This window comes from Dermochelys coriacea, chromosome 1 (assembly GCF_009764565.3).
Source record: "Dermochelys coriacea isolate rDerCor1 chromosome 1, rDerCor1.pri.v4, whole genome shotgun sequence".
Lineage (NCBI taxonomy): Eukaryota > Metazoa > Chordata > Testudines > Dermochelyidae > Dermochelys > Dermochelys coriacea.
Genome location: NC_050068.2, coordinates 260,664,893 through 260,690,098, shown reverse-complemented (window position 1 = coordinate 260,690,098; position 25,206 = coordinate 260,664,893). Strand labels below are relative to the sequence as shown.

Genomic DNA, 25,206 nt, shown 5'->3' with positions numbered 1-25,206 from the left:
TGGTAGTGAGTGAAACCCAGGGTAGGTAAGGCAGCATACTGCTCAGCAAAATCAGCCAGCCGGCTAATCACTGTGGCAAGCTGATGAGAGTGGGGGATGGGAAAAAACAGGCAGAGAGTCAGAAAAGGAATTGCAAGGTAGAGAGAAGTTAGAAGCAAACCTTGAGCTGTCTTGCTACAGCGCTGACACATGCTTAAGCATGACAGCAGTGGGGAACGGATTAAAAAGCACAGAACAACTTAACAGATCAATTTCTACAGCCACTATGAAGCTTCACGTTTATTTGTCACTTGAGGTTGTATGCACAAGTTTTGCTCTCTATAAAACTTAGACACAGGAATGGTTACACCAGATTGTAACAATGGCCAGTTTAGTTTGTTTACCACCTCCACTAGCACCTGCTGGGTGAGTGGTTAACCATTTAGTTCTCTCTTTTCAGGACTGGGACAAGTAAAATGAAGCCACTTCCGGCACAACAGACCCTCCCACTTCCATACAATCCCTCAGGAATCAAGAGGCCTTGGGGGAGGCAAGAGATCACATGGAGCTAAAGACTGCTCACCCACTCCATTTTTCCTGGTGTCCAAGTCCCAGAGCAACTCCACCTCACCAGCACCCACCCAGAGACCAACTAGGATAAACATCCTTCACCCAGAGGCCATCAGCTATGTCCACCCGCAGGATGCTGCACACACCACCTCTCTCTCACCTTGGGCAGCAGCAGGTTGAACCCATCACGGAGAACAATCAGGTCCTGGAAGGAACGAGTAAAGAAAGTTCAGTTCAGCTCTGCTTGAGAGCAACCTGCTCACTCCCCTTTCTCATTTGTGGGAGGGAGTGGTTCTGGCCTCTCTGAACACACAGCTGCCATGGATAATTAAACTGCTCTTCCCTCCCAAGGAATCTCTAAGAAACAGCCTCTCCATTTCTCATCCTAAAACTCACACTTTCCTGAATCAAAACGCTGTAAAAGAGGGACCTTCTTTAAGCCAAGGAGGACTGGATATTTGTCAGGGTCCATCAATGTCACTGATTCTATAATCAGCCAGAAGGGGGCCTGTAGAGCAATATGAATCCTGTTCCAACCCTCTTGGGTGGAAATCATGCTTTTGTAGAATTCCTAGTGCTCCAAGGGAATGAGACTAAATCCTAATAGCACCACATGGAAATGCAGGTACTACTTGCCACAGATCTACAGGGCTGTTTCAAGACTTCACTTCAAAAAGGTTGGCTATTCCAGTAGAGCTTTCCTTTTCCCTTCTCTGAAGCAATCAAATATAGCTGAGTCCAAATAGCATGGGAAAAGCAGCTGCCAAAATCCAGGCAAAATGCAGGACTGCCACAGGAGAAGAGCAAAAGTGCACTACCAAGTCTCATTGAACAAAAGGAACAACAGTGGTTGTGATGAGTTTGAGAGGGGTCGGGGAAGACAGCAACATGCGGGGAATAACACTATTTTGTATGGTTTCAGAGTAGCAGCCGTGTTAGTCTGTATCCGCAAAAAGAAAAGGAGTACTTTTGGCACCTTAGAGACTAACAAATTTATTTGAGCATAAGCTTTCATGAGCTACAGCTCACTTCTGTAAGCTTATGCTCGAAAGCTTATGATCAAATAAATTTGTTAGTCTCTAAGGTGCCACAAGTCCTCCTTTACTATTTTGTATTAATTTTGTACAGGCCACCCCCAAACCCTTGATAAAAGCAAGTACTGAAGAGCAGGACATTATGTGGGGGGAAAGGGGGGTTTATATAAAATTCTTATCCATTCTATTGATCCTGAATACCTCTTCTACTACTGAAACCAGATCCAGAAATCCAGATTTTCCATACAACAATTGAAACCTCATGATCTGCATATGTCAAAAGTGGCCTTGATTTCTCAAATCCGTGAACTGGTGACCAACTGGCATGACCAACAGGTCATGCAGACTTTTTTTCTTTGCGCAACTCACATGATTGTGAGTTTCCCTAGTTTAAAGCAACAGATGACACACAAGTGCTGTTGTTTGAGGATAGCTCTTGCTTCATGCCAAAAGAGTGCAGCATTGCTCTGCGGCTGTTGGTGTGTTTAGGAGAACTAGAACTCCAGCTCGCACTGGCTAAAATAGTCTCTAGTGAGATTGGAACAGGGGGAATTAGCTCCAGAAGTAAAATTAAATAAAATTTTAAAAAAATTCTATTTGGAGATTTTATTTTTAAAAGTAAGTTGATTTTAAACTGTCAAGTGAGCAGCATTTGATGGGTTCAGTGCAGCTCTCTAGAGAACAAACTCAGAGTACTGTTTTACCGTGTTATCGCCCACATAGCAGGAAGTGGCTCCAAGATGAATGATAGCAGCAGCTTTTGGACAACAGTGGGCAAAGGTGTGCACGTGAGCCATCACATCATGACGTAACCTCTTCTCCTCCTCAGCTGCCATCTTGAAGTCTATGTTATCCAGGTTTGCTTCCATCTCTTGGATTTGCTCATCTGTGATAGGCAGTCCCAGTGACTGAAGGGGGGGGGGGGGGGAAGCAAAAACAAAAAAGCTATCTCCCTCTGACAGAAAGAGCCCAAACCAGATGTAGAGAGAAGCAATACGCACTTTATCCCCATATAACTCCTCTTGGATTATTGTCAGATATTCTTGTGAGTAAAAGGCCACATAATAGGACAGTAGTAGCAATGATTTAGTTCAGAAGTTCTCAAACTTTTTCAATAGGGTAGCCTATATATTAGCGTCCCTTGGTCACCATTCCCCTCCGAGCCACAATTACATAACATCCTTGTGACAATAGCAGCAATTGCTGTCATGGAAAAGCCCTTTCAGGAAAGTAATGTATCATAGCTTCTCTTAACGCAGTTTAGTGGCTGGAAAGGAGAAGCATCACCTTGTGAACCTGCCAACAAAACTCTACAGACCATCAGTTGTCCACAGTTTGGGAACCTTTGCTTTATTTAAGTACCAAGCCCTCTATTTTCTGTTGCTTGTAACTTAAAAATATTGCTACACTTCCCCAGGCCCCCCGCCACACACTTAATTTACACAAAACTAGAGTAGCAGATTTCAGAGTTAGCAGACCGTTAGTATTCCATGTGGAACAGCCACTAGGCTGTGCTCGAAAAAATCAAAGTCATTTTAGAGGGACAGCTACTTTAAAAAATTATACTTATTTGAAAAGTTATTTTACCTACTATGTTTTACAAGTAATACCTTAGAATACTATAGTTTAAAGATGTATAATTAGGCAGTTGGATTCCCATTCTATTTGTGTGCATCTTTCATACAGCAACAGGGGAAAATTAAAATGGGGAAAATAAAATAAACCAGGAGAGTTAGCAGGAATCCGCAACACTGACTAACTGGCAAGTTGATATCATTCCTTTAAAGTTAAAGGTTTAAAGCTAGGTGTTTGCACATGCGCATATGTAACTGTATGTTTCAGTTGTGCAAAAGTGCATATCCCACAGTCTGAGCTGGCAGATGGTATTTTGCTATATTCCTTATTGTCTGGTCTACACAATTATTCTTTTGTACAAATCTCAAACATGGAATTGTGCAAGTTATCAAGGTTAAGAAGATAGTTTCTCCTAATTTAACAGTACTTCCATTTTTATGCAAAATGGCACCTGCTGGCACTGTCCTGCAGCTCTCTCCTTTTAGTGAGAGAATTAATGCAACAAAATACACTGAATTCTCAACTTCAGTGCTGGATTAAACACATCTCAGGATAATCAAAAGATAAGGATTTAAGACCAACAATAACTCAGCCCCACGGCTCATACATTGTATTTTTAGTTCAGTGATTTTCAACCTTTCCTATCTGGGACCCATCCACATTTTGGGACTCATCCAAATCCCACAATTCTTTGGGGCAGCAAAAGATTGCAGACCTTGAATCACAGCAAGAGCTCACAGCTGATTTGCATGGAGGCACTAAACAGAGAAGTCTGAGTGTTAGAAGGAGTTGCTTTGGTAGTGGATGGTGCTCTGCCTGAGGACGCATCAAGCTCTGCTCCTGGTGAAGGACTGAGAGAAAGGAACGGATTGCAGTGGGACAGGACAGAAATGGATCTGTGGCAGGGCAGCAGCAGAGAAGGAAAATAATTCCTAGTTATTTCCTTAAATCAGTTTCAGAAACTGTCTGAAGCCTGCACCCCAAAAAAGGGAAAAAAATTCATAAGGAAGGGATGCAACCCAAGCTGGATGGGCAAGGATCTCAAACAGGTTATTAGGAGAAAGCAGAAGCCTACAAAGAATGGAAGACTGGATGGATCAGCAGGGAAAGATACCTGCTGGAGGTCAGAAAGTATAGAGAAAAAAAGTGAGAACTACCAAAAGCCAAGCAGAGTTAGACCTTGCAAAGGAAATTAAACCTACAGTAAAAGGTTCTATAGCCAAATAAAGAAAGAGAAAAAGAAGTGGGATTGGCTAAACACCGAGGATGGGTGGAGATTAAAGATAATCTAGGCATGGTCCAACACAAATACTTTGCCTCAGTTTTTAATAAGGGTAATGAGGAGTTTAGGAGTAGTAGCAAGGTGACCAATGGAAATGAGGATATGGAAGTAGAAATTGCCACATCTAAGGTGGAAGTCAAACTCAGTTTCATGGGACTAAACTGGGGGGCCCAGATAATCGCCATCCAAGAATATTTAAGGAACTGGCACACAAAATTACAAACCCAATAGCAAGAATTTTTAATGAATCTGTAAACTTGGGGGTCGTACCCTGTGACTGCAGTACCTATTTTTAAGAAAGGGGGAAAATATGATCAGGAAACTACTGGCCTGTTAGTTTGGCCTCAATTGTATGCAAGGTTTTGGAAGAGAAAGTAGCTAAGGACATAGCGGTAAATGGCAATTGGGATAAAATACAACATGGTTTTACAAAAGGTAGATCATGTCAGACCAACCCGATCACCAAGAAGATAATGGATTTTGTTTTTTTTCGACAAAGGAAATGCAATAGTTTTAATCTATCTGGATTTCAGTAAATTTTCACCTGGGAAATCATTAGCTAAACTGGAGAAGATGGGGATAATATGAGAATTGAAAGATGGATAAGGAACTAGCTAAATAGGGAATTACAACGGGTCATACTGAAAGGTGAACTGTCAGGCTGGGGTGGAGCTCTTCAGGGATTGGTCTTGGGAACAATCTTATTTAACATTTTTATGAATAATCTTGGCACAAAAAATGGGTGTGTGCTAATAAAATTTGCAGATGACAGAAAGTTCGGAGGACTTGCCAATATGGAAAAGGACCAGAATATCATACAAGAAGATCTGGATGACCTTGAGTATTGGAGTAATAGAAATAGGATGAAATTTAACAGTGGAAAGTACAAGTTCATGGAACTTGGGACGAACAAGAATTTTTGCTATAAGCTGGGCACTTATCAATTGGAAGTGACAGAGGAGGATGTACTGGTTGATCACAGGATGACTATGAGCCACCAATGCAATGTGGCTGCGTAAAAGGCTAATGCAATCCTCGGATGCATCAGGCAAAGTATTTCCAGTAGAGACAGAGAAGTGTTAGTACCATTATACAAAGCATGGAGACATCATCTGGAATACTGTGTGCAATTCTGGTCTCCTGTGTTTAAGAAAGATGCATTCAAACTGGAACAGGCACAGAGAAGAGTTACTAGGATGATCAGAGAAACTGAAAATCTACCTTATGAGATGAGACTCAAAGACCTTGACTTGTTTAGCCTAACCAAAAGAAGGCTGAGGGGAGATATAGTTGCTCTCTCTAATTACATGAAAGGGATAAATACCAGAGAGGGAAAGGAATTATTTAAGTTAAGTGCCAACGTTGACACAAGAACAAATGGATATAAACTGGCTATCAACAAGTTTAGGATTGAAATTAGATGAAAATTTCCTAACCATCAGAGGAGTGAACTTTTGGGAAAGGCTTCCACAGGGATCAGTGGGGGCAAAAAAACCTAAGTGCCTTCCTCTGCATCATGGGACACAGATCACTTGCAGGTTTAAACTAATGTAACTGATGGATTCTCTGTAACTTGAAGTATTTGAATCATGATTTGAGGACTTCAGTAAATTAACCAGATGTTCTGAGTATACTACAGGAGTGGGTGCGTGGGGTTCTGCGGCCTGCAGCGTGCAGGAGGTCAAATTAGATTAACATGAAGGTCTCTTCTGGCCTAAATCTACGAAAGATGTTCTTTTTCATTCAGTCCTGCTTGGTTTCTAGAACTCCTGATTTTGTTAAATATTTGTTGTTTCTCAACCCTGGGGTGTAACCTAGAGGACTCAAGCTTGCAATGCACTTTTGAGCCATTTCCCATGGATTGTGAAATATTTGAGATAACAGATTATGCTCTTAACTTTCTATCTTATTACACATAGTACCTTATTTGCAACCTAGCAGATGCAACTCAGATGCGGAAGCCTTAATTTTTGAATCAACTGACTTTTGTTAATTGAAGATCTCAAGATTAATGTAATTTTTTTGTATTTAACAAATATGGATGTCAGAAACCTCTAACTAGTCAGAAAGCTCCAATGGTACACAGCATTTTAAAAGCAGTTTTCTTTCCAGGAGGAGGAATCCCGCGGGCTGAAATGTTTTGAAATATGGGGATCTAGTATTATTGAACCCAGAAGGGAGAGCTGGTGAGGCAGAGGGATTTCCTGGAGAACCCGTTAGCTAATTACTACCAAAATGGAACTAAAAACAATATGCTTCAGGAAGGGCAATAGCACCTTGACTATCCAGACCCAACAAGAGAGTCACTTGGCCCCACAGTGCTGTCGCCAAGATATATGGCTACATGGCCATAACTCTGCATCATAGCGCACAGACAATTCTGTAAGCAATATGATGCAATAAGCAGCATATATCACTGGTGTATTTTACTCTACTAGGGAAGGAATACTGCTGTTCAAGTCTCATCTCCAGAAACAGTTATCGAAAAGATCCATCCATCCAGACTCCTGTGCTCATAAATATCTGACCCACATGGAAAAGCCAGTCACGGCATGAGAGCAGAGACAGTTCCACAGAGAGGAGAGAAACGAACCTCAGAAAACAGTTGCAATTGCTACAAAAAAAAAAAAAAAAAAAAGCACTCAAGGTAAGGGCAGTGCCATGTGAAACGCTGCTGTTGCACACCCACAAACATCATACCTCTCCCCCATGGCTCTGCAGCAATACAGATGGTGTTTACAAGGAGGTGGACACATGGCAGCTTACGTCAACCTAGCTGTGCCTATACTTAAAATTTTGTTCCCACCAGTGTAACTGCTCCGCTATGCCAACTTAACACCACCTCTCCAAACAGCGTAGAGTCAAGACTGATGTAGTTTGGTCAACGCAGCATCAGTGTAGACACTGCAATATTTACATCAATGCTACTGGCCTCCAGGAGCTGTCCCACAATGACCCAGAGTGACTGCTCTGGTCACTGATGTGAACTCTGCTGCCTGGGGCTCAATGGAAAGGAAGCCATCCCTGGCCTTTAAAGGCCTGCCAATTTTTGAAATTCCTTTTCCTGGTTGCCTGGCTTGGTGAGCACACCTAGCAGCTCTCTATTGTTGTGTGCCATCATCCATGTCGGCTATATGCTGCAGACATACCCCTGGCTGGAGTACACAGGTGATGCTGGATCCCCTGGATCTGTGGGGAGAAGAGGCTGTGCAGACACAGCTCTGATCTAGTTGTAGAAACATTGACATCTATGAGCAGATTGCTCAAGGCATGGAGAAGGGCTACAAGAGGAATCACCAGCAGTGCTGCATGAAAGCCAAGGAGCTGCAGCAGACATACCAGAAGACAAGGGAGGCTAACAATTGATCTGGTGCAGAGCCACAGAGCTGACTCTTTTACAAAGGGCTGCATGCCTTTCTCGGTGGAGACCCCAAGAGCTCTGTGGATACTTTGGAGAAGCCTAAGTCAGAGGCCCCCCTTGCTATGAACAGAGAGAAGGAGAAGGAGTCTGGGGGACACACAACTGGGGGTCCCAACTGCGCAGCAATTCAGGACATGTTTTTGACTCCAGCCAGTCCCAACAGTCGAGCACAGGCAAGACTAATGCAGGGGAAGGAGCATCTGGTAAGTATGCAATTTGCTTTGAAATTACAGGGATGGAACCCGCAAAGTAGCAAGACACAATTGTTGATTTACTTTTTTACTTGCGGTAGAAGAGTCAGTGAAACAATCAAGAGAGTAGTGTTATCTGCTTTTCATTCCCCTCCAGAGTGTGTGGGGGGGAGGGGGGGTGGACCATTGCAGTACACAGCCCACCCCATCCCTCCTGAGAGCCATACTCACCATAGCTGGTGCTGTGACTGGCGCAGGGCTATATCAATCTCAAGGATAAGCGAGAATGCAGTGCTTACACTTTGCGGGGATCAAGGGGAGTGAGTTCAGTATCCTACAGTTTGATTTCCGTTGTGAATACACTGAAAACAGTATCCCGTGTGTTGCGTCTGTAACTACTGGTATTGTGGCCTTCAGAGGTTTTGTTTACACTGGAACTTCGTCGACAAAACTTTTGTCATTCAGGGGTGTTAAAAAACAACACCACCTCCCTAAACGACAAAAGTTTTACCGATGAAAAGTGCCAGTGTTAACAGCGCTTTGTTGGCAGGAGAGCGACAAAGCCGCTGCCACTCATGGAGAATCGAAGTTTTTTGTTGGCAGGAGAGCTTTCTCCTGCCGACAAACAGCAGATACACTGTGTGGCTTTTAGCAGCATGGCTGTGGCAGCACAACCATATCGCTAAAAGTGAGGTAGTGTAGACAAAGCCAGAGTCTTCCCCTCCACACCTACAGAACATCTAAGCCAGATAAGGAGGAAAAAGAAGAGGACTCAGGATGACATGTTCCAGAAGATGCTGCAAGTCTGTGCTGCATCAGAGAACGAGACCAGAGCCTGGCAGATGACAGCATGAAGAAGGAAAGAGTGGAGAGGAGGAAGGCCCAGGAATCCAAGCAGGACAAGGAAAGGGAGATGCATCGGGACATAATGGGGCTTCTCAGGCAGCAAACAAATGCTGCAGACTCTGGTAGACCTGCAGGTCCAAGAATCCCAGGCTCGCCTCCATCTGCAACCCATAGACAACTCAATGTTGGGACCTCCTTACACCACCCCTCAACATTCCACATGGCATCAGGGACACTGCACTACCCCTACCAATCCAATCTGGGGGAATTTAAAGACAATCACAGCTACACATGCACCAAACTGTGAAAGACACGGTTGGTGTATGTGTACCTGACTGTTTCCCCCTTCTTTAAGTTAGAACTTAATAAATTAAGGGAACACAAAGTTTTAATTCTTTTCCCCCGGTTCATGTTGCAGAATAAAATTCTGTTTTCTGGAACATAAATCAAATTTATGAGTTCACAAATTATTCTGGCTGGTGCAGAACATGTCTGACACCCACCAATTTCCTATTACTTCTCCTGTTGTCTCCTGTTACAGGCACCTAACTAGAAATACTGCACATCTCCCATGATGGAGTGCAGAGGAAATTGCTTGTGATTGTATCTAACAGTCTGCGACTGACCAATGACCAAGTTAACAAGTGCTGAGTGTGGCTGACTCCCACTCCACTTCCAGTCCAGGACTGACAACATAAGGCTGTAACTCCTCAGGAATGTGAACACATGGATAAAAATAACAGTCTCCCTCCTCCCAGTGGGACCAGAGTGCTCAAGATATCACAGGACAACTCCTTCTCACTGGAAACAAAATTCTATTTTGAGAGGGCAGAAGAGGGAGAGCTGGAAGAGAGAAAGGAAGACAGGGAAACCCATAAGCACAAGGTTTGGGAGTCCTGAGATGTCATCCTGGCTCTATCATTGACTTGCTTTCTGGTCCTGGGCAAGTCATATAATTCACTTCATTCTCCAGCAGTAAAAATGGTGATAATTAATTATCTACTGCACAGAGGTGATGTGGGGATTCATGCTTCTACTATGCTTTGAACACAAAGTTCTAAGTGTCAAATATTATCAACTCCTCTAAAAGTTTGTGGTTTGTTCTGTCCTCAATTGCAGAAATCCATGCATGAACTCAAGGCTCATAGTAACACCACATCATATAACTGCCCATATAATCTAGTATGACACCTACAATACTGGATGAGACCACTTGGGGCCTATGAAATCCATTTTATTATTGTGGATTTTGGGATATATTATTTTTGGATTTCATTTTTTTTTCATTAAAAAAATTCCATCTTTATGTTTTTAGTCAAAATTATTTGCTACATTATTAAGTAGTCTTATTATAAATACATAGAAATTTTCAGTATTGGATTGCAATGGGGAAAATGGATTTTACAAAAAAAACCCTACAACTTAAACAAAACATCCTGCAGATATACACTACACAGTAAAAGTAACATTTTAAATCACTTTTTAAAGTAGCAGTCATATGACCAAACTGACATTGCTGTACAGTAACACAAGTAGTACACAGAAGTAAGAGCCTGTAACAGTGTCAATTTAACTAAAATCATATTTGATTAAAAAATAAAAATAATGCACTAAACATAAAATAATCCATCCTTGCCGCAGTCATTGCTGCCATTCTAACTTAAACTCGCTACTTTCAAGCTCCTATATTCTGAAAGAATGCTTAAATTAATTTCAAATTGGATTAAATAATTTCACAGTCAACTGTTTATTGGTGAGTAGCATTATAAATTGACAAGCTTAAATAACATTTTTGCCATCTCCAGCAGACATCTCCATTGTGGTATATTATGGTTATCCTTTTAGTGTTTTCCTCAGAAAGTGATTCCCTCTTGTCTGTAAATAGATTTCTATCTTTACTATAGCTTCTCGCTGTGTCTAGAGAGCTGGCAGGGAGGAAGATCTAAGGCAGGGCAACCTCTGCTACTCTAGGCACTTGTGCTTACTGGAAAGGGTATGAAGGAACAAAGATCCAGTGGATCTGGGATGGGCTCATTCTCAGTGTTGCACAGAAACACAAGCCATTGGTTCATACAGTTCTGGTGAGGAGTGGGCAAAGGCGGCAGCTTGCTGTACTGATCAACGTTGTGTTGCATGGCTGGAATCTGCCTGTAAATACATGTCTTTTGCTGGATGGACATCTCAGTGTTTGGAATTTGGTAAAAGCAAGCTGATAGGTTTCATCCATATTGTCCAGGATATTTCTCTTCTCTCTTATGGAGAAGTCATCCAAAAGTCTTTCAGTTTCTTCACCAAACCCCCAAGTTTTGGCTGTTCCAGAAAGCAAGACCTCATGTCTTCCATAATATTGAAAGCTGAAACAGCTGTAGGGCAGTGGGTACCATCAAAGATGGTCAGGGGTGTTATCAGTTTGGGGAAAACTTCAGATATGAAAGCTGTCTTAAGTGTTAGCAAGTCTGATTTCTCCTGACTGCTAAGTAATGCCAAAAGGTTTGTCACAGCCTGTGCTAATGACTTCTCTTTTTTCAAAAATGTCCTTGTAGAGATCAGTGTGAGCTGCATGATATTTTACTGCTTGAAACCAGCTATTTCATCTTGTATGTACTGCTTCAGGGGGACCTTCGTGGTGTGCACATCATCTTTGGACTTAAGAAAAGCAACCCATCTTCATTTTCTGGATGACTTTTTGAAGAAGGCAGATTTCATTCAAGTAATAAAAGAAGTCACATCGCTAAAGAAGTGACAATGCAGCCACATCTCACTTATCAGACTGATTATCTGTCTGACACAGACATGTCACATGTATACTGTTGGGCATGACACATTTCAGTGCTTCTCTGTATGCTTTGATGCAGTATGCTGCATTGTCAGTTACAACTGCCCAAATATTAATGTGAGTGAACTGGTTCCTAACCATTGACACCAGAACAGCCTGTGAGAATGTGGAGTGTTGCAGTTCTTCATGACTACAACATCAGTCAAATAGTACTGATCTTCAACACCTGAAAAAAAAAAAATACATTCTGTTGTCATAATTTTTCGACTTCTTTGTTAGTGGAGGATTTCATTAAACAAACTTAAAATTCAGTAATGGAAAAAAAATCCAGCTTCAAAATCATTATAGTATCATGTTAAATGTTAAATAATGTTAAAAAGATTTTTTTTAAATAAATATTAGAGGTGCATTGCAATACAGAATTGAATTTCCTAATGCATATTAAATATGAAGTGCTTGATAAAATTATTAAATAAGTATTTTTATAGAATAGCTCAAATTCTAATGTGGTCCTTTTTTTTTTTTTAAGGACTATTTTAAAGGGTCATAGCATCCTAAACGTTTTTTCTTAAATTAACTGTACTTTAAATCGTATAAGTGATTAGTCTTTTCTAAATATAACAAACATTTTCCTAAAGGTCAATACACACATTATAAAAAAGCATCTACTTAAGTATCTGTCACAGTAAAACAAAATAAAAAAAACATACCTATGACTATATTTAGCAGACTGCACTCTCAGATATTTGTGGTCTTGTCGATCACCATGGAAATCTTTTCCCCATGGATTTTGGCCAACAATGCCACCATGTGCTCCTGATAAACACACAGCAGGTTAATCTGCCAATGTGCTGCTTCGTTTTCAGACAATTCCCACTCCCCCATCCCTCCGGCAGTGTTTTAAGAGGAAACATGGAAGCGTCATTGTTTCAAATGGGATATCAGCCTCAGCACAGACCACAACAAAATCTTCAACATACTCCCATCTGGCATCTGCAGATTTCATACTGTATGCAATTGTTCTTTGTAGAGAGTGAGAATCTCAATGATTCTGGTCATATGTGGCATGATTCTTCAGATGGTTTTTTGACATTAGATGATCGTTGCAGGTATCTTTTCAGGTCCAGCCTATTGTATGTTGACAGCATTTTCAGATCATCATACTGCCCAATTCATAGACATCATTAGGGAAACTGACTAGCTCTTCCCTTTGGTGTCAGCATGTTGTTTCTTAGCTTTTTGGATGAGCATTTTCCAGTTGTAGAATGCCTTTTAGACATGCTAAATCATGTACTGAACCATGGGGGGGAACCGCACTAGTAGTAGTGGGCCATGTGTCTAAGCAACAGTCAGTTAACCTACAGTGGTGGGGAAAGGTGAAAAAGCACTCTCATTGTGTGTGTACACATGAGTCTCTGAAAATTCCCACACTGTACAAAATTTGTGCAAGTAGATTTCATCAAATTTCATTTTTTTATATAGCGTCAGATTTTTATTTATTTATTTTTTAAAAACACGCAGCGTGCTGGAGTCTGTTATCGTTTTGATTCCGCGATTCCGTCCACGTTCACGTTAACGCAGATTTCACAGGGCCCTAGCCACTGGCTCATTCAGTTGACGTTAGGATCTCACCTCTGACTATGTCCAGTACCTGACACTTCAGAGTAAGGTGCCCATTTAATGCATATATATTTTGATGTAGGTACCCTCTCCTCAAGGAGTGATGAGGCAACAAAGCAGTGCCATGGTCCCAAGAGCAGAAAGGGGACACGATAATGAGACTGTGCATTGCCTGTTCACACTTTAGTACAGGGGTAGTGAGTAGGTGGACCGTGGGCCAATCCAAACCATCAGATACTTTTGAATGGCCCACAAAATCTTTTTTATTTAGTTATTGTCATTATTGTTATTGCAGTGTGAAAAAAAATCTCTCTCTGGAGACTGGACCTTGGATATACCTTGGCCAAGAAATTCGGACCTTGACAAAAAATAATTGACTACCCCTCTCTAGTACAATGATCCTCTGCCCTGCAAAACTGGAGAGCCACCATAACAGTGAACAAAACAGCCAGCCCACCCCAGGATTTGAGTGTTGACCTAACACTCCACTGCAAATTTTGTGTTCCAGTGTGTTTGTCATGTATCAATATAAACGTGCTTGCTAAGTAATGATGGTATAAGATGGGTGAACCTTACTATATGGTGAGTGCACAAGTGACTGGAAAACTGTACTCAGAGAATAGTTATCAAAGGTTCACAATCAAGCTGGAAGGGCATATTGAGTGGAGTCCCACAGGGATCTGTCCTGGGTCCAGTTCTATTCAATACCTTCATAAAGGATTTGGATAATGGTATAAAGTGTATACTTATAAAGTTTGCAGATTATACCAAACTGGGAGGGGTTGCAAGCAGTTTAGAGGACAGGATTAGAATTCAAAATTATCTTGAAAAACTGGAGAAATGGTCTGAATTAAATAGGATGAAATTCAATAAAGACAAATTTAAAGTGACTACACTTAGGCAAGAATAATCAATTGCACAAATACTAATTGGGAAATGACTGTCTAGGAAGGAATACTGCAGAAAGGGATCTGGGGGTTATAGTGAATCACAAACTAAATATGAGCCAACAATGTAATACTGTTGCAAAAAAAGAAAATATCCTACTGAAATGTATTAGCAGGATTGTTGCAAGCAGGACACGAGAAGTAATTCTTCCACTCTATTAATAAACTGGAGAAAGTCCAGAGGAGAGTGACAAAAATGGTTAAAGGTCTAGAAACCCATGAGGAGACTGAAAAAACTGTATAGTCTGGAGAAGAGAAGACTGAGGGTGGGACATGAAAACAACCTTAAAGTACACCAGACCCTTGCTAGAACGCGGGGTTCGGGATCCACGTGCGGTACCACGTTAACGTGGGGACCATGTTACCATGGATCCCAATTTAAATATTTAAATTTGGGATCCATCACCGCGACCGCGTTATATGCGAATCCACGCTATAGCTATAGCGATTCTAGCGAGAGTCCGCTGTATGTAAAAAGTGTTCCAGTTATAAAGAGGAAGGTGATAAATTGTTCTCCTTAACCACTGAGGATTGGTCAAGAAGTAATGGACTTAAATTGAAGCAAGGGAGATGTAGGTTAGATGTTAGGAAAAACTTCCTAATTGTAAGGGTAGCTAAGCACTGGAACAAATTATGTAAGGAAATTGTGGAATCTCAGTCATTTAAGGTTTTAAAGAACTGATTAGACAAATACCTGTCAGGGATGGTCTAGATCAGGGGTTCTCAAACTGTGGGTCAGGACCCCAAACTGAATCAGGACCCCATTTAAATGGGGTTGCCAAGGCTGGTGTTAGACTTGTGGGGCCTAGAGCCGAAGCCAAAGCCTGAGCCCCACCGCCCTGGGAAGGGGGCCTAAGGTTACATTATCCCTGCCCAGGACAGACGCCCTTGGGCTTCAGCTTTGTGTCCATCCCTCCCATCCACGAGGGTGGCAGGGCTAGGGTGGGCTTGGGCTTCAGTCCCCCTGTGATGGTGCTCCCCATAAGGCTTTATGGAAATAGGCTTATGAATGTATATATGACATAACTGGAATACGTTTTATGCTACATGTGTCATGTAACATATCTGTAAAGGTTATGATCTACTGAATCTATTAATCCTATTTGTATGCATGTGTCATTGTTGTATTTGAAGTTATGAATATTGGCTGTGTACTCGCTTGATTTCTAAGTAGCCTTAGTAAAGCATTTGGTCAGCTTCTTGAGAAAGGAATGTACAAATTAAGTGCCCACTCAAGAAGCACTTACGAACAATCAGTCTTGGGAGGCTCCATTCCACATAAGGAGTCTACATGAGGATGTTCAAACTAGCATGTGAGCCATGGCTGCTACCTGCAAGTTCTGAGTCATGAGTGGTCATTTGACTTGCCCAGGTGACTCCAAAACTCCATCTTGTAACTGGACTTTGCATAGGAGAGAGGAGGGGGTCTCTCCTATGAGAAAGTCTATTTAAGCCTGTGGGAGACCCCTCCATTTTGTCTTCAGCTGGCTAAAGAGAGAGCCTCTCCACCCCCAAGGATACCTGAAAGAAACTGGAACAAAGGACAGTAACTACAAGGGGTGTGAGTGATTGCTGGACCCAGACTAGAAGGAGACTAGTCTGTAAAAGGAAGCTTACTGGAATTCCTCTAAGGGTGAGGTTTTTATCTGTATTCAGTTTTCTTAGACATAGACTTGCATGTTCTATTTTATTTTGCTTTGTAATTCACTTTGTTCTGTCTGTTACTACTTGGAACCACTTAAGTCCTACTTTCTGTATTTAATAAAATCACTTTTACTTATTAATTAACCCAGAGTATGTATTAATATCTGGGGGGGCAAACAGCTGTGCATCTCTCTCTATCAGTGTTAGAGAGGGCGAACAGTTTATGAGTTTACCCTGTATAAGGTTTATAGAGGGTAAAATGTATTTATTTGGGGCTTGGACCCCATTGGGAGTTGGGCATCTGAGTGTTAAAGACAGGAACACTTAAGTTGCTTTCAGTTAAGTCTGCAGCTTTGGGGCACAGAGTTCAGACCCTGGGTCTGTGTTGAAGCAGACTGGTGCGTCTGGCTCAGCAAGACAGAGTGCTGGAGTCCCAAGCTGTCAGGGAAAGCAGGGGCAGAAGTAGTCTTGGCACATCAGTTGGCAGCCCCAAGGGGTTTCTGTGATCCAACCTGTCACACCCCCATCCTGGGGTCATGTAGTAATTTTTGTCAGAAGGGGGAACATGGTGCAATGAAGTTTGAGAATCGCTGCTCTAGATAATACTTAGTCCTGCCTCAGTGCAGAGAACTGGAATAGGTGACCTACCAAAGTCCCTTTCAGTCCTACATTTTTATGATTGTTTAATGTCTTGGCTCTCTGCGAATCCATTCAGCATGGTCTGTCTTTTCCAACCACTCCCCCTCAGGGTTACTATGAAAAAGTCTGGAGTAAGTCTCCTCTTCCTTCAATTTCCACATTCTAAGTGCTTGGACTGATAGGATGAGGTCCTAGCATCAACAGTTTGTTCTTTCAATTTCACTGTACTACTGTGTATGTATCAGGCAATGTGGCAAGAACTCCTGAGATGAGCATTCTGTTCACTCTGCCCAAGATTAGTATAATCCCAGAAATATGGGCTCCATAAGAGCCATAGGCGGAGGATCACTTTAATGACTGCATATGGCACAGATTTACACCAAGGTGAGGACACTTATTAGAGTATTCCAGGTCAGCCAAGTCACCTGGCAGGCAAGCAGCTCACTAATGGAAGAAGGGCTCAGAAGATAAAACTCTTCCTTCCTCAAGAACTGTTTATAGTAGCTTTATGAAACTAACTTCACAGATTTCAGAGTAGCAGCCGTGTTAGTCTGTATTCGCAAAAAGAAAAGGAGTACTTGTGGCACCTTAGAGACTAACAAATTTATTTGAGCATAAGCTTTCGTGAGCTACAGCTCACTTCATCGGATGCTCACGAATGCTTAGTCTCTAAGGTGCCACAAGTACTCCTTTTCTTTTAACTTCACAGAGGCATGGAGAGTTCAGGGGAGCATAGGGAATACAAAAAGTTACAGCTTGTTAGCCTGGTCAATAACCTCTTTTCTGAAAACGCACCATGCTGCATTATAGATGATGACCTGCATAGAACTACAAATGAAGTTAGGCCTGTGCCCTTTTTAAATTATGTATATAGCTGGCCTGAAAGATGGGTTTTTTTGCTTATGTTTTTCTCTGCTTAGCTTAGAATCATCAAGAATAATCAGGTTTTCCTGCTTTTGCTGGAGAACCCCTGAGAGGTTTCAAGGATGTTTACTGTGAGCTCTAACATAATAATTAATAGGGTGAAGGTGCTGCATCTTTGATATAGGCTTCCTTTAAACTAAAATGCTAGTCATCAAAATTAAATAGATGTTAAAAATATGTTATGAATAAAAATCTCTTCTCCCTTGCTCAAGTGATGTCATTGTTCACTAGCTCTTCGGTTATCAAAGACTGTCCTTGCCTAGATTTCTAATGAAAAATATCAGCAGAAAAACAACTTTCAGGCCTTCTTTATACAGCATAAAGATACAAATCAGGGCACAAATCCATTTCTCCCCCACTTCTCACTTTGCAGATCACCTTCGCAGCAGATTGTACAGTGAAGAGCAAAACAATGGAAAAGTGTAAGGATCAAACTTGGTTTTAATTTGGGTGGGCAATATACTTTAACTGCGACACATATGATGTACTACATTAACTTTTGCCAATACCTCTGTAGTTTATTATGACAAAGAAGGATTTGAACTTCAGGCACTAGCTCCCTGCATTAGTTTTGTGTACAACCAGACCTAGCTGGAAAGTTCGTGAAGGTGAAGAAAGCCACCTCTGAAAACCAGAATCTGGCTTCTCTCCTTGCACCCTTTCCAGTCAGCCAAGGTTTCTTTTGTGGTGCCCCTATTCTACTTGTGCTACATTGATGACATCTTCATCATCTGGTCCCATGGAAAAGAAGCCCTTGAGGAATTCCACCAGGATTTCAACAATTTCCATCCCACCATCAACCTCAGCCTGGACCAGTCCACACAAGAGATCCACTTCCTGGACACTATGGTGCTAATAAGCGATGGTCACATAAACACCACTCTATACTGGAAACCTACTGACCGCGATGCCTACCTACATGCCTCCAGCTTTCATCCAGATCACACCACACGATCCATTGTCTACAGCCAAGCTCTACGATACAACCACATTTGCTCCAACCCCTCAGACAGAGACAAACACCTACAAGATCTCTATCAAGCGTTCTTACAACTACAATACCCACCTGCTGAAGTGAAGAAACAGATTGACAGAGCCAGAAGAGTACCCAGTAGTCACCTACTACAGGACAGGCCCAACAAAGAAAAGAACAGAACGCCACTAGCCATCACCTTCAGCCCCCAACTAAAACCTCTCCAACGCATCATCAAGGATCTACAACCTATCCTGAAGGACGACCCATCACTCTCACAGATCTTGGGAGACAGGCCTGTCCTTGCTTACAGACAGCTACCCAACCTGAAGCAAATACTCACCAGCAACCACACTCCACACAACAGAACCGCTAACCCAGGAACCTATCCTTGCAACAAAGCCCATTGCCAACTGTGGCCACATATCTATTCAGGGGACACCATCATAGGGCCTAATCACATCAGCCACACTATCAGAGGCTCGTTCACCTGCGCATCTACCAATGTGATATATGCCATCATGTGACAGCAATGCCCCTCTGCCATGTAGACTGGTCAAACCGGACAGTCTCTATGTAAAAGAATAAATGGACACAAATCAGACATCAAGAATTATAACATTCAAAAGCCAATCAGAGAACACTTCAATCTCTTTGGTCACTTGATTACAGACCTAAAAGTGGAAATTCTTCAACAAAAAAACTTCAAAAACAGACTCCAATGAGAGACTGCTGAATTGGAATTAATTTGCAAACTGGATACAATTTACTTAGGCTTGAATAAAGACTGGGAGTGGATGTATCATTACACAAAGTAAAACCATTTCCCCATGTTTATTCCTCCCTCCCCCCCCCTTCCTCAGACCTTCTTGTTGACCGCTGGAAATGGCCCACCTTGATCATCACTACAAAAGGTCCCCCCCTCCGCACTCTCCTGCTGGCAATAGCTCACCTTACCTGATCACTCTTGTTACAGTGTGTATTGCAACACCCATTGTTTCATGTTCTCTATGTATATAAACCTCCCCATTGTATTTTCCACTTCATGCATCCGATGAAGCGAGCTGTAGCTCATGAAAGCTTATGCTCAAATAAATTTGTTAGTCTCTAAGGTGCCACAAGTCCTCCTTTTCTTTTTGTGGATACAGACTAACATGGCTGCTACTCTGAAATTTGTGGTACCGTCTCGTTTCCCCAGGTTGGGATCCTATTTCCCACTCTTGCCAAAATCAGCTACAGCTTAAGCTCCCCGTCTCCCAGGGAGAGTCAGTCTCCCAGTCCGCAGGCTCGTTTCCTCTTTCTTAATCCCATCCCTCAAGATTAGGAGATTCTGCCTTCTTTGCTTCTAACCCAGCGCCAACACATAGGACAACACATAGGACCTCTCCCAGCGCGGTTAGGAGTGTGGCTGGGCTTTCCCCCTCCCTCGCCCCCAGGTCAGGAAACTCCAACACTCTGCTGCTAAAGGGCGCGGCCGGCCAGGAGCCCTCCACGTGCCGCATGACCCCCGCTCCCGGCAGCAGGGTCCAGCACTCAGCGCCCGGGGCCAGCAGTCAGCAGCGCCAGCTCCGCCACGGGGCCCCGGGGACCGGCCCCGAACCGCCGCGTGCCTCAGTTTCCCCCTCCGTCAAACAGGGACGCGCACCCCGCCCCGGGGGGAGGGGAGGGAAGAGTGGGGCGGACCTGGTAGCTGCGTCTGCACCCCTAGCAGCGGGGCTGGGCCCGTGGGCTCCCCCCACACGCACCCCACAGAGCGCGGGGCAGAAGTGCCGGGGCCGTGCTCACTCCCGCCGGTACCTTCTGCGCCTGGGCCAGGTAGAGCCAGAGCCGCCGCCACGTGCCGAACTTCTTCCGCTCGCTGAAGTTGAAGCCCATCTCGGGGCTGGCGTAGCGCGACACCAGCGGCGAGCGGTAGCGGACGAACGGGTCCTCCTCAGCGCCGGGCGCCGCCATAGCCCAGCCGCGACTCCACCGGGGCCCGCGAGCGGCAGGACACCTCCGCGGGAGTCTCTCGCGCGCGCCGGGCACGCAGAAGCGCGCGAAGGCCCCGCCCCCAGTGTGGAATTCGGCAGGAGGTCAGGACGGGGCGGGGGAGGGGGGAGCGTCGTAAAACAGCCTCGTCCTCCTCCGAGCGTGAAATACGGTAGAAGGTCAGTGCGGCGGGGAGGGCGCCTCGCCGCGTGCTCGAGGGAGGCGCGTCCGATTTTGCGAACCAGGCGGCCCGGCGGAGGGTGGGTCCCGGTGCGCGGCCGGGGATAGGCCCCGTACTGACTCCGAGGTGGGCTGCCTCTGCTCCCTGTAGCCTTCCCTGGAGTCTCCTGCTGGGCTTTGCCCGCCCCCAGCAGCGGCTCCTCTGCCTGCCTGGGAACAGCTACCAGGGAGGGGCCCGGCCCCGCTACGGCTTGTCTACATGGGGGCGGGGGGCGTGGCGGCGTTAATCCAGTTTCCAGATCCTCTCACTTCGTCTCCTGTTATTGCTCGCTCACATCCTCCTCCCTGCTTCAGGGCACCCCCTAATTCCTGAGCTAGATCTGCCCGTTCCTCCACTTTACCCAGTCAGTGCAAACTAGGTGGCTGCAGCTTATGCATCTTGAGCTAAATGGGCCAAGGCCTGGAGCTTTCGGAGCAATGTTAGAAAACAACTAGATAGCGAACCAGTTCTCCCTTTCCACAGCTGGCGCTTTACGCCCAGTCACGCTAACGTGGACAACCTTGAACGATCACATCTTAACCTTTAATGCCATTCACATTCATCCCTCCAACCCTGCGAGTTGAAGGATTCAGCTCTTATAACTCAGCTTTATTGCATTCATTGGTATTGAGCCACCTAAGGAGGGGTTCTCAAACTGGGGGTCAGGACCCCTCAGGGGGTCATGAGGTTATGATGTGGGAGATCACAAGCTGTCAGCCTCCACCCCAAATCCTGCTTTGCCTCTAGCATTTATAATGAGGTTAAATTTATTTAAAAGTGTTTTTAATTGATAAGGGAGGGGTCATAGTCAGAGGCTTGCTATGTGAACAGGGTCACCAGTACAAAAGTTTGAGAATCACTAGCCTATAGTATCAGAGCTGCTCTGAGTCCTGTTACAGACACACCTACCAAGGTTTTTGTTTTTTGGGGGGGTAATTGCAACCATGTTGATTTTTGTTTTTTTAAATCAGTTTTATCAGTTGCATGAAATTATGGGGTTTCAGCTTTTTTGTTTATCTATTGCCTTTTCATGATTGGAAGAAATTTAGGTGACACTGGATTGCTGCAAGAGGAAGGGTGTACTCACAGACTGCTATTGATGTGTGTCAAGTGAAACATATGTTTATCCCTGACAACAAATTAAGTTGAATCCTACCAAGCTTAGTTATAGATAACACTATCAAAAGTTGACAGCAGCTTCTCTCGAGTTGGGTTTCTAGAAATGTTAACACTGGTAGAACTAAACTAGAAATTTTGGTAAGATTCCCTAGTCTAGACAAAGCTCATATCTTTTATGTAAAAAAAACCCCTGTGTACTGTACAATATACTACTCTGTATGGCTGCTTGGCAATAATTATTTTGCTCTTTGAGTCACACCAGTATAAAATCAATGGATTTGGAGAAATGGAGACGAATACTTGAAATCTCACCATGGAATAAAACCACAATGTAATGTTACGTCTTCAAACAGTTCTCCACAATACAAGAGCAGTTACAGTGTTGGGATTCTCACAGGGAGAGAGGATGTGTAAACAGGCATGAAAAATCAACAGCAATACACATCTTTTGGGACCTGTCCACTGATTTACTAGTTAGAGGAAGCAGTAGGGACGGGGTAGATTGTGAGCTATGTTTTTAAGCAGAATGGAGAGAGTCCCTTGAGTGCTAGAGCAACAGGCATAGTGAAGATGGATCTCCTCCAGCACAGGAGAGAGCCCTGAACTAAGAGAAGAGGAGGAGTATAGAACTTTAGGAAAAGAAAAGGAGACTGAAGAGGCATTGTTCTAGGCAGCTTAGTGACTGGATCAGCTAATAGATTTTTTTTTCCACCACTTCTGATTTCTGTTGTCATGGATGACGTAAAGGTGGGAAGGGCCTTGCAGATAAGGAGATCAATCACAACACTATTTCTAAAAAGTATTAAAACCCAAGTCAGCTTGAATTTGAATCTGAAGCCTTTCCACCATGGCAGCTGGGAAATGAAATCACTTGTTGTGAGAGTTAATCCTGACATTCAGATAAGTACACTCATTTCTGTACCAGTCTACAGCTGTTATAGCACATTTTGAACATTTGTCACAGTGGGAAAAGGGAACTCAAGGTGAGGGAAAATGCAATTAGGCTTCCCACTTTTATAAGTTTAACTTTCCCTCCCCAAATGTCAGCGGGAGGGACTGGCAATTCAGCCCAGAGGGGATCTAGAAAGCTGCAGCATAAGGACAAACACACTGTGCTGGAGCACAGCATCACCCTGATGTGAAGCAGCAAACTCTGGGGCTGACCTGGCTGGCTTACTGCAGTTCTAGAGAGCATAAACTGAGGACTCAGCTGGGGTTTGTAGGATCTTGGGCAGCAGGTCTTTATTAGAAACAGATATGGTCATGGCATTGGAGCAAAAAGAGTCCATGGAGCAATGGCAGATGTCCAGGGTACAGTCTGAGTTTGCAATACCCAGAAGCTGACTAGCCAGTGAGGTGCTTTGTGTAAGCCCCTCAGTTTGTTGCCGGGATGAGAGACCTACCCATGTTATATAAATATTTGTATTATGGTAGCAACCCTGAAGCCTTAACTTAGATTTTGGTCCCATTGTACTAGGCACTGTCTACATCCAAAGTATGAGATAGTTCCTGTCCTTAGGTGCAGTTTAAAAAATCCGAGAGCAAAAGCTAAGGGAAGCGTGTTGAAGCCTGGCAGACAGGCTCATGGAAGAAGTCTGCTTCCCAGAAACCAAGTTTTACTGAGACTTTAAACAGGTAGCTTCCCCCTGGAGGACACAAGAAATCCAATCAGTTCTTTGAAAAACAGTTTAAAAGCAGCTTCCTAATTTTTGTGGTTTTACAAATCACCTAAAATGCTTTTCACTCCCCACTGATATGTAACTGATCTAGCCCCAACCCCCCCCCCACCCACACACCAAAAGCCAGGGGAAACTGAACTGATTACACAAGAGATGCTGCACAACCCATAAAAATATGAGGAAAAATCTCCTCCTTCCCTTCTAATCTCTGTTATATTCTTCTTTGGTGTTATTTGTAATGACAACTACAAATTTTCATACAGAAGTGTCTCTTTTAAATTGATGTTCCTTTAATACCCTTGACAGGATCAGACTAAGTAGAGGGGCAGCATATCTGATGCCCTGAAAACAAATGAGTTCTTCTCTTCCCAACAGACCACATAAAATACAGTAGAAGAATTGGTAGCCTCCCTGTTCTCAAAAGTAAAGAATGGATACCATAGAAGAAACTCAGTAAAGCAGCTTGGTGTCAATGTGCATATACTTCTACCCACTTTTCCCTGTTCCTTTTTAAATTGCTGGCAGCATATTCTCCTCTCCCCTCTCCTCCACTGAATTACTCCTGGGGGAATTCTGTGCCATTGTGCAATGCAGAATTTGTGCAGAAATTAACGTTCTGCGCAGAATTGTTCCCCCCCCCCCCCAAAATGGGCTGCAGAAGACCGAGAAGAGCCCAGCTAGCAAATAGAAGACACTGCCAGGGGCAGGAGGGAGATGAAGCTGAAAGGTTCTGGGCAGTTGTAGTTCCTGGTGTGTCCTGAAGGAAGGTGGTGGTGTGCAGGAAACTCCACACACACTCTGACCCAGCATCAGGCTGTTTTTCCCTCTGGAGGCCTGGGCTCTGGTGGGGGAGGGAGTGCAAGTGTCTGGGCTGGGTGCTCTGTGACCGACTCTGGGGGTAGGGCTGTGAATGTCTGGGACAGGGAGGCTGTGGCTGTGCTCTGGGGGCCCCCCCGCAGCTGGGCTTTGGAGGGGGGGAGGGGAGGCTGTCCTGCATCTGTGGTCGGGGGAGGACTGCAAGTGGCTGGGCTCATGGGGGGTGGGCAGTGCCCTGGGGCTGGACTCTGGGGAGGGGAGGGGGCAGAGAAACAGGAACTGGGTTGCTTGAGTGGTTTCTTTAACTCTCTACTCCTGGGGGAAAATTTTGTGTCTGTATTGTTACATACTTGCTGACAGGTATTCTGTAATAAATTACAAACATAATTGAAACTGGTGTAATTACATAGTGTTATTTTGACAAATAAAATATGCTGAATTTTAAAGTATTGTGCCCAGAATTTTTAATTTGTTGACACAGATGTCCCCTGGGAGTAACTCAATGTACCCTAGTATTGTGACAGCAAGCAATGTGCAAAGACACACACAGACCCCAGAAAGCTGACTGCAGCTGCACTTTCAAAAGAGCAAGACAGAGGGATTGAGCTTCAAAAGGGATCTCTATACAATCTCTCAGGTTGTTTTTTTAACATACATTCCATTTTTATCAGCCTAAAGTGCAAAAAGACAGTTACCTTTTCCGTAACTGGCGTTCTTCGAGATGTGTTGCTCAGGATTATTCCACAATAGGTGTGCATGCTCACCCTGTACACCCATGCTGGAAGTTTTTCCCCTAGCAGGACCCGTAGGGGGGTATACTGCCTGGCGCAGTATAAGGGGAGCTGTGCCCTCCCCAGTGGTGTAGCTAGGGGGGGAGCGGCCGCTTCCCCACTGAGCACAAGTGGTGCCTTGTCAACGTCTTGGCGCCTTTTAAATTTTCCCCTGTTGAGGGAACGGGGGAGCGATCCCCCCCAAAAAAG

At 43.9% G+C, this 25,206-nt stretch overlaps 1 protein-coding gene across 3 annotated transcripts in view; it reads right to left on the bottom strand.

Annotated features, from left to right (window-relative positions):
- ADSL (adenylosuccinate lyase) overlaps nucleotides 1-20,699 on the bottom strand; it is a 47,080-nt gene extending 26,381 nt beyond the window's left edge. Inside the window, exons 1-5 of one of the 3 annotated variants that reach the window (XM_043502040.1) lie at nucleotides 12,385-12,464; nucleotides 10,884-11,900; nucleotides 2,288-2,491; nucleotides 710-754; nucleotides 1-80 (exon numbers count right to left, since the gene is read on the bottom strand). In XM_043502040.1, the coding sequence (XP_043357975.1) occupies nucleotides 1-80; nucleotides 710-754; nucleotides 2,288-2,491; nucleotides 10,884-11,078 (524 nt within the window). In that variant the 5' untranslated portion in view covers nucleotides 11,079-11,900; nucleotides 12,385-12,464. Of the gene's footprint in view, nucleotides 81-709; nucleotides 755-2,287; nucleotides 2,492-10,883; nucleotides 11,901-12,384; nucleotides 12,465-20,218 lie in introns of those variants that run through there. The other 2 variants (XM_038393213.2, XM_043502041.1) reach the window with 2 other exon arrangements.
- Nucleotides 20,700-25,206: the final 4,507 nt, after the last annotated feature.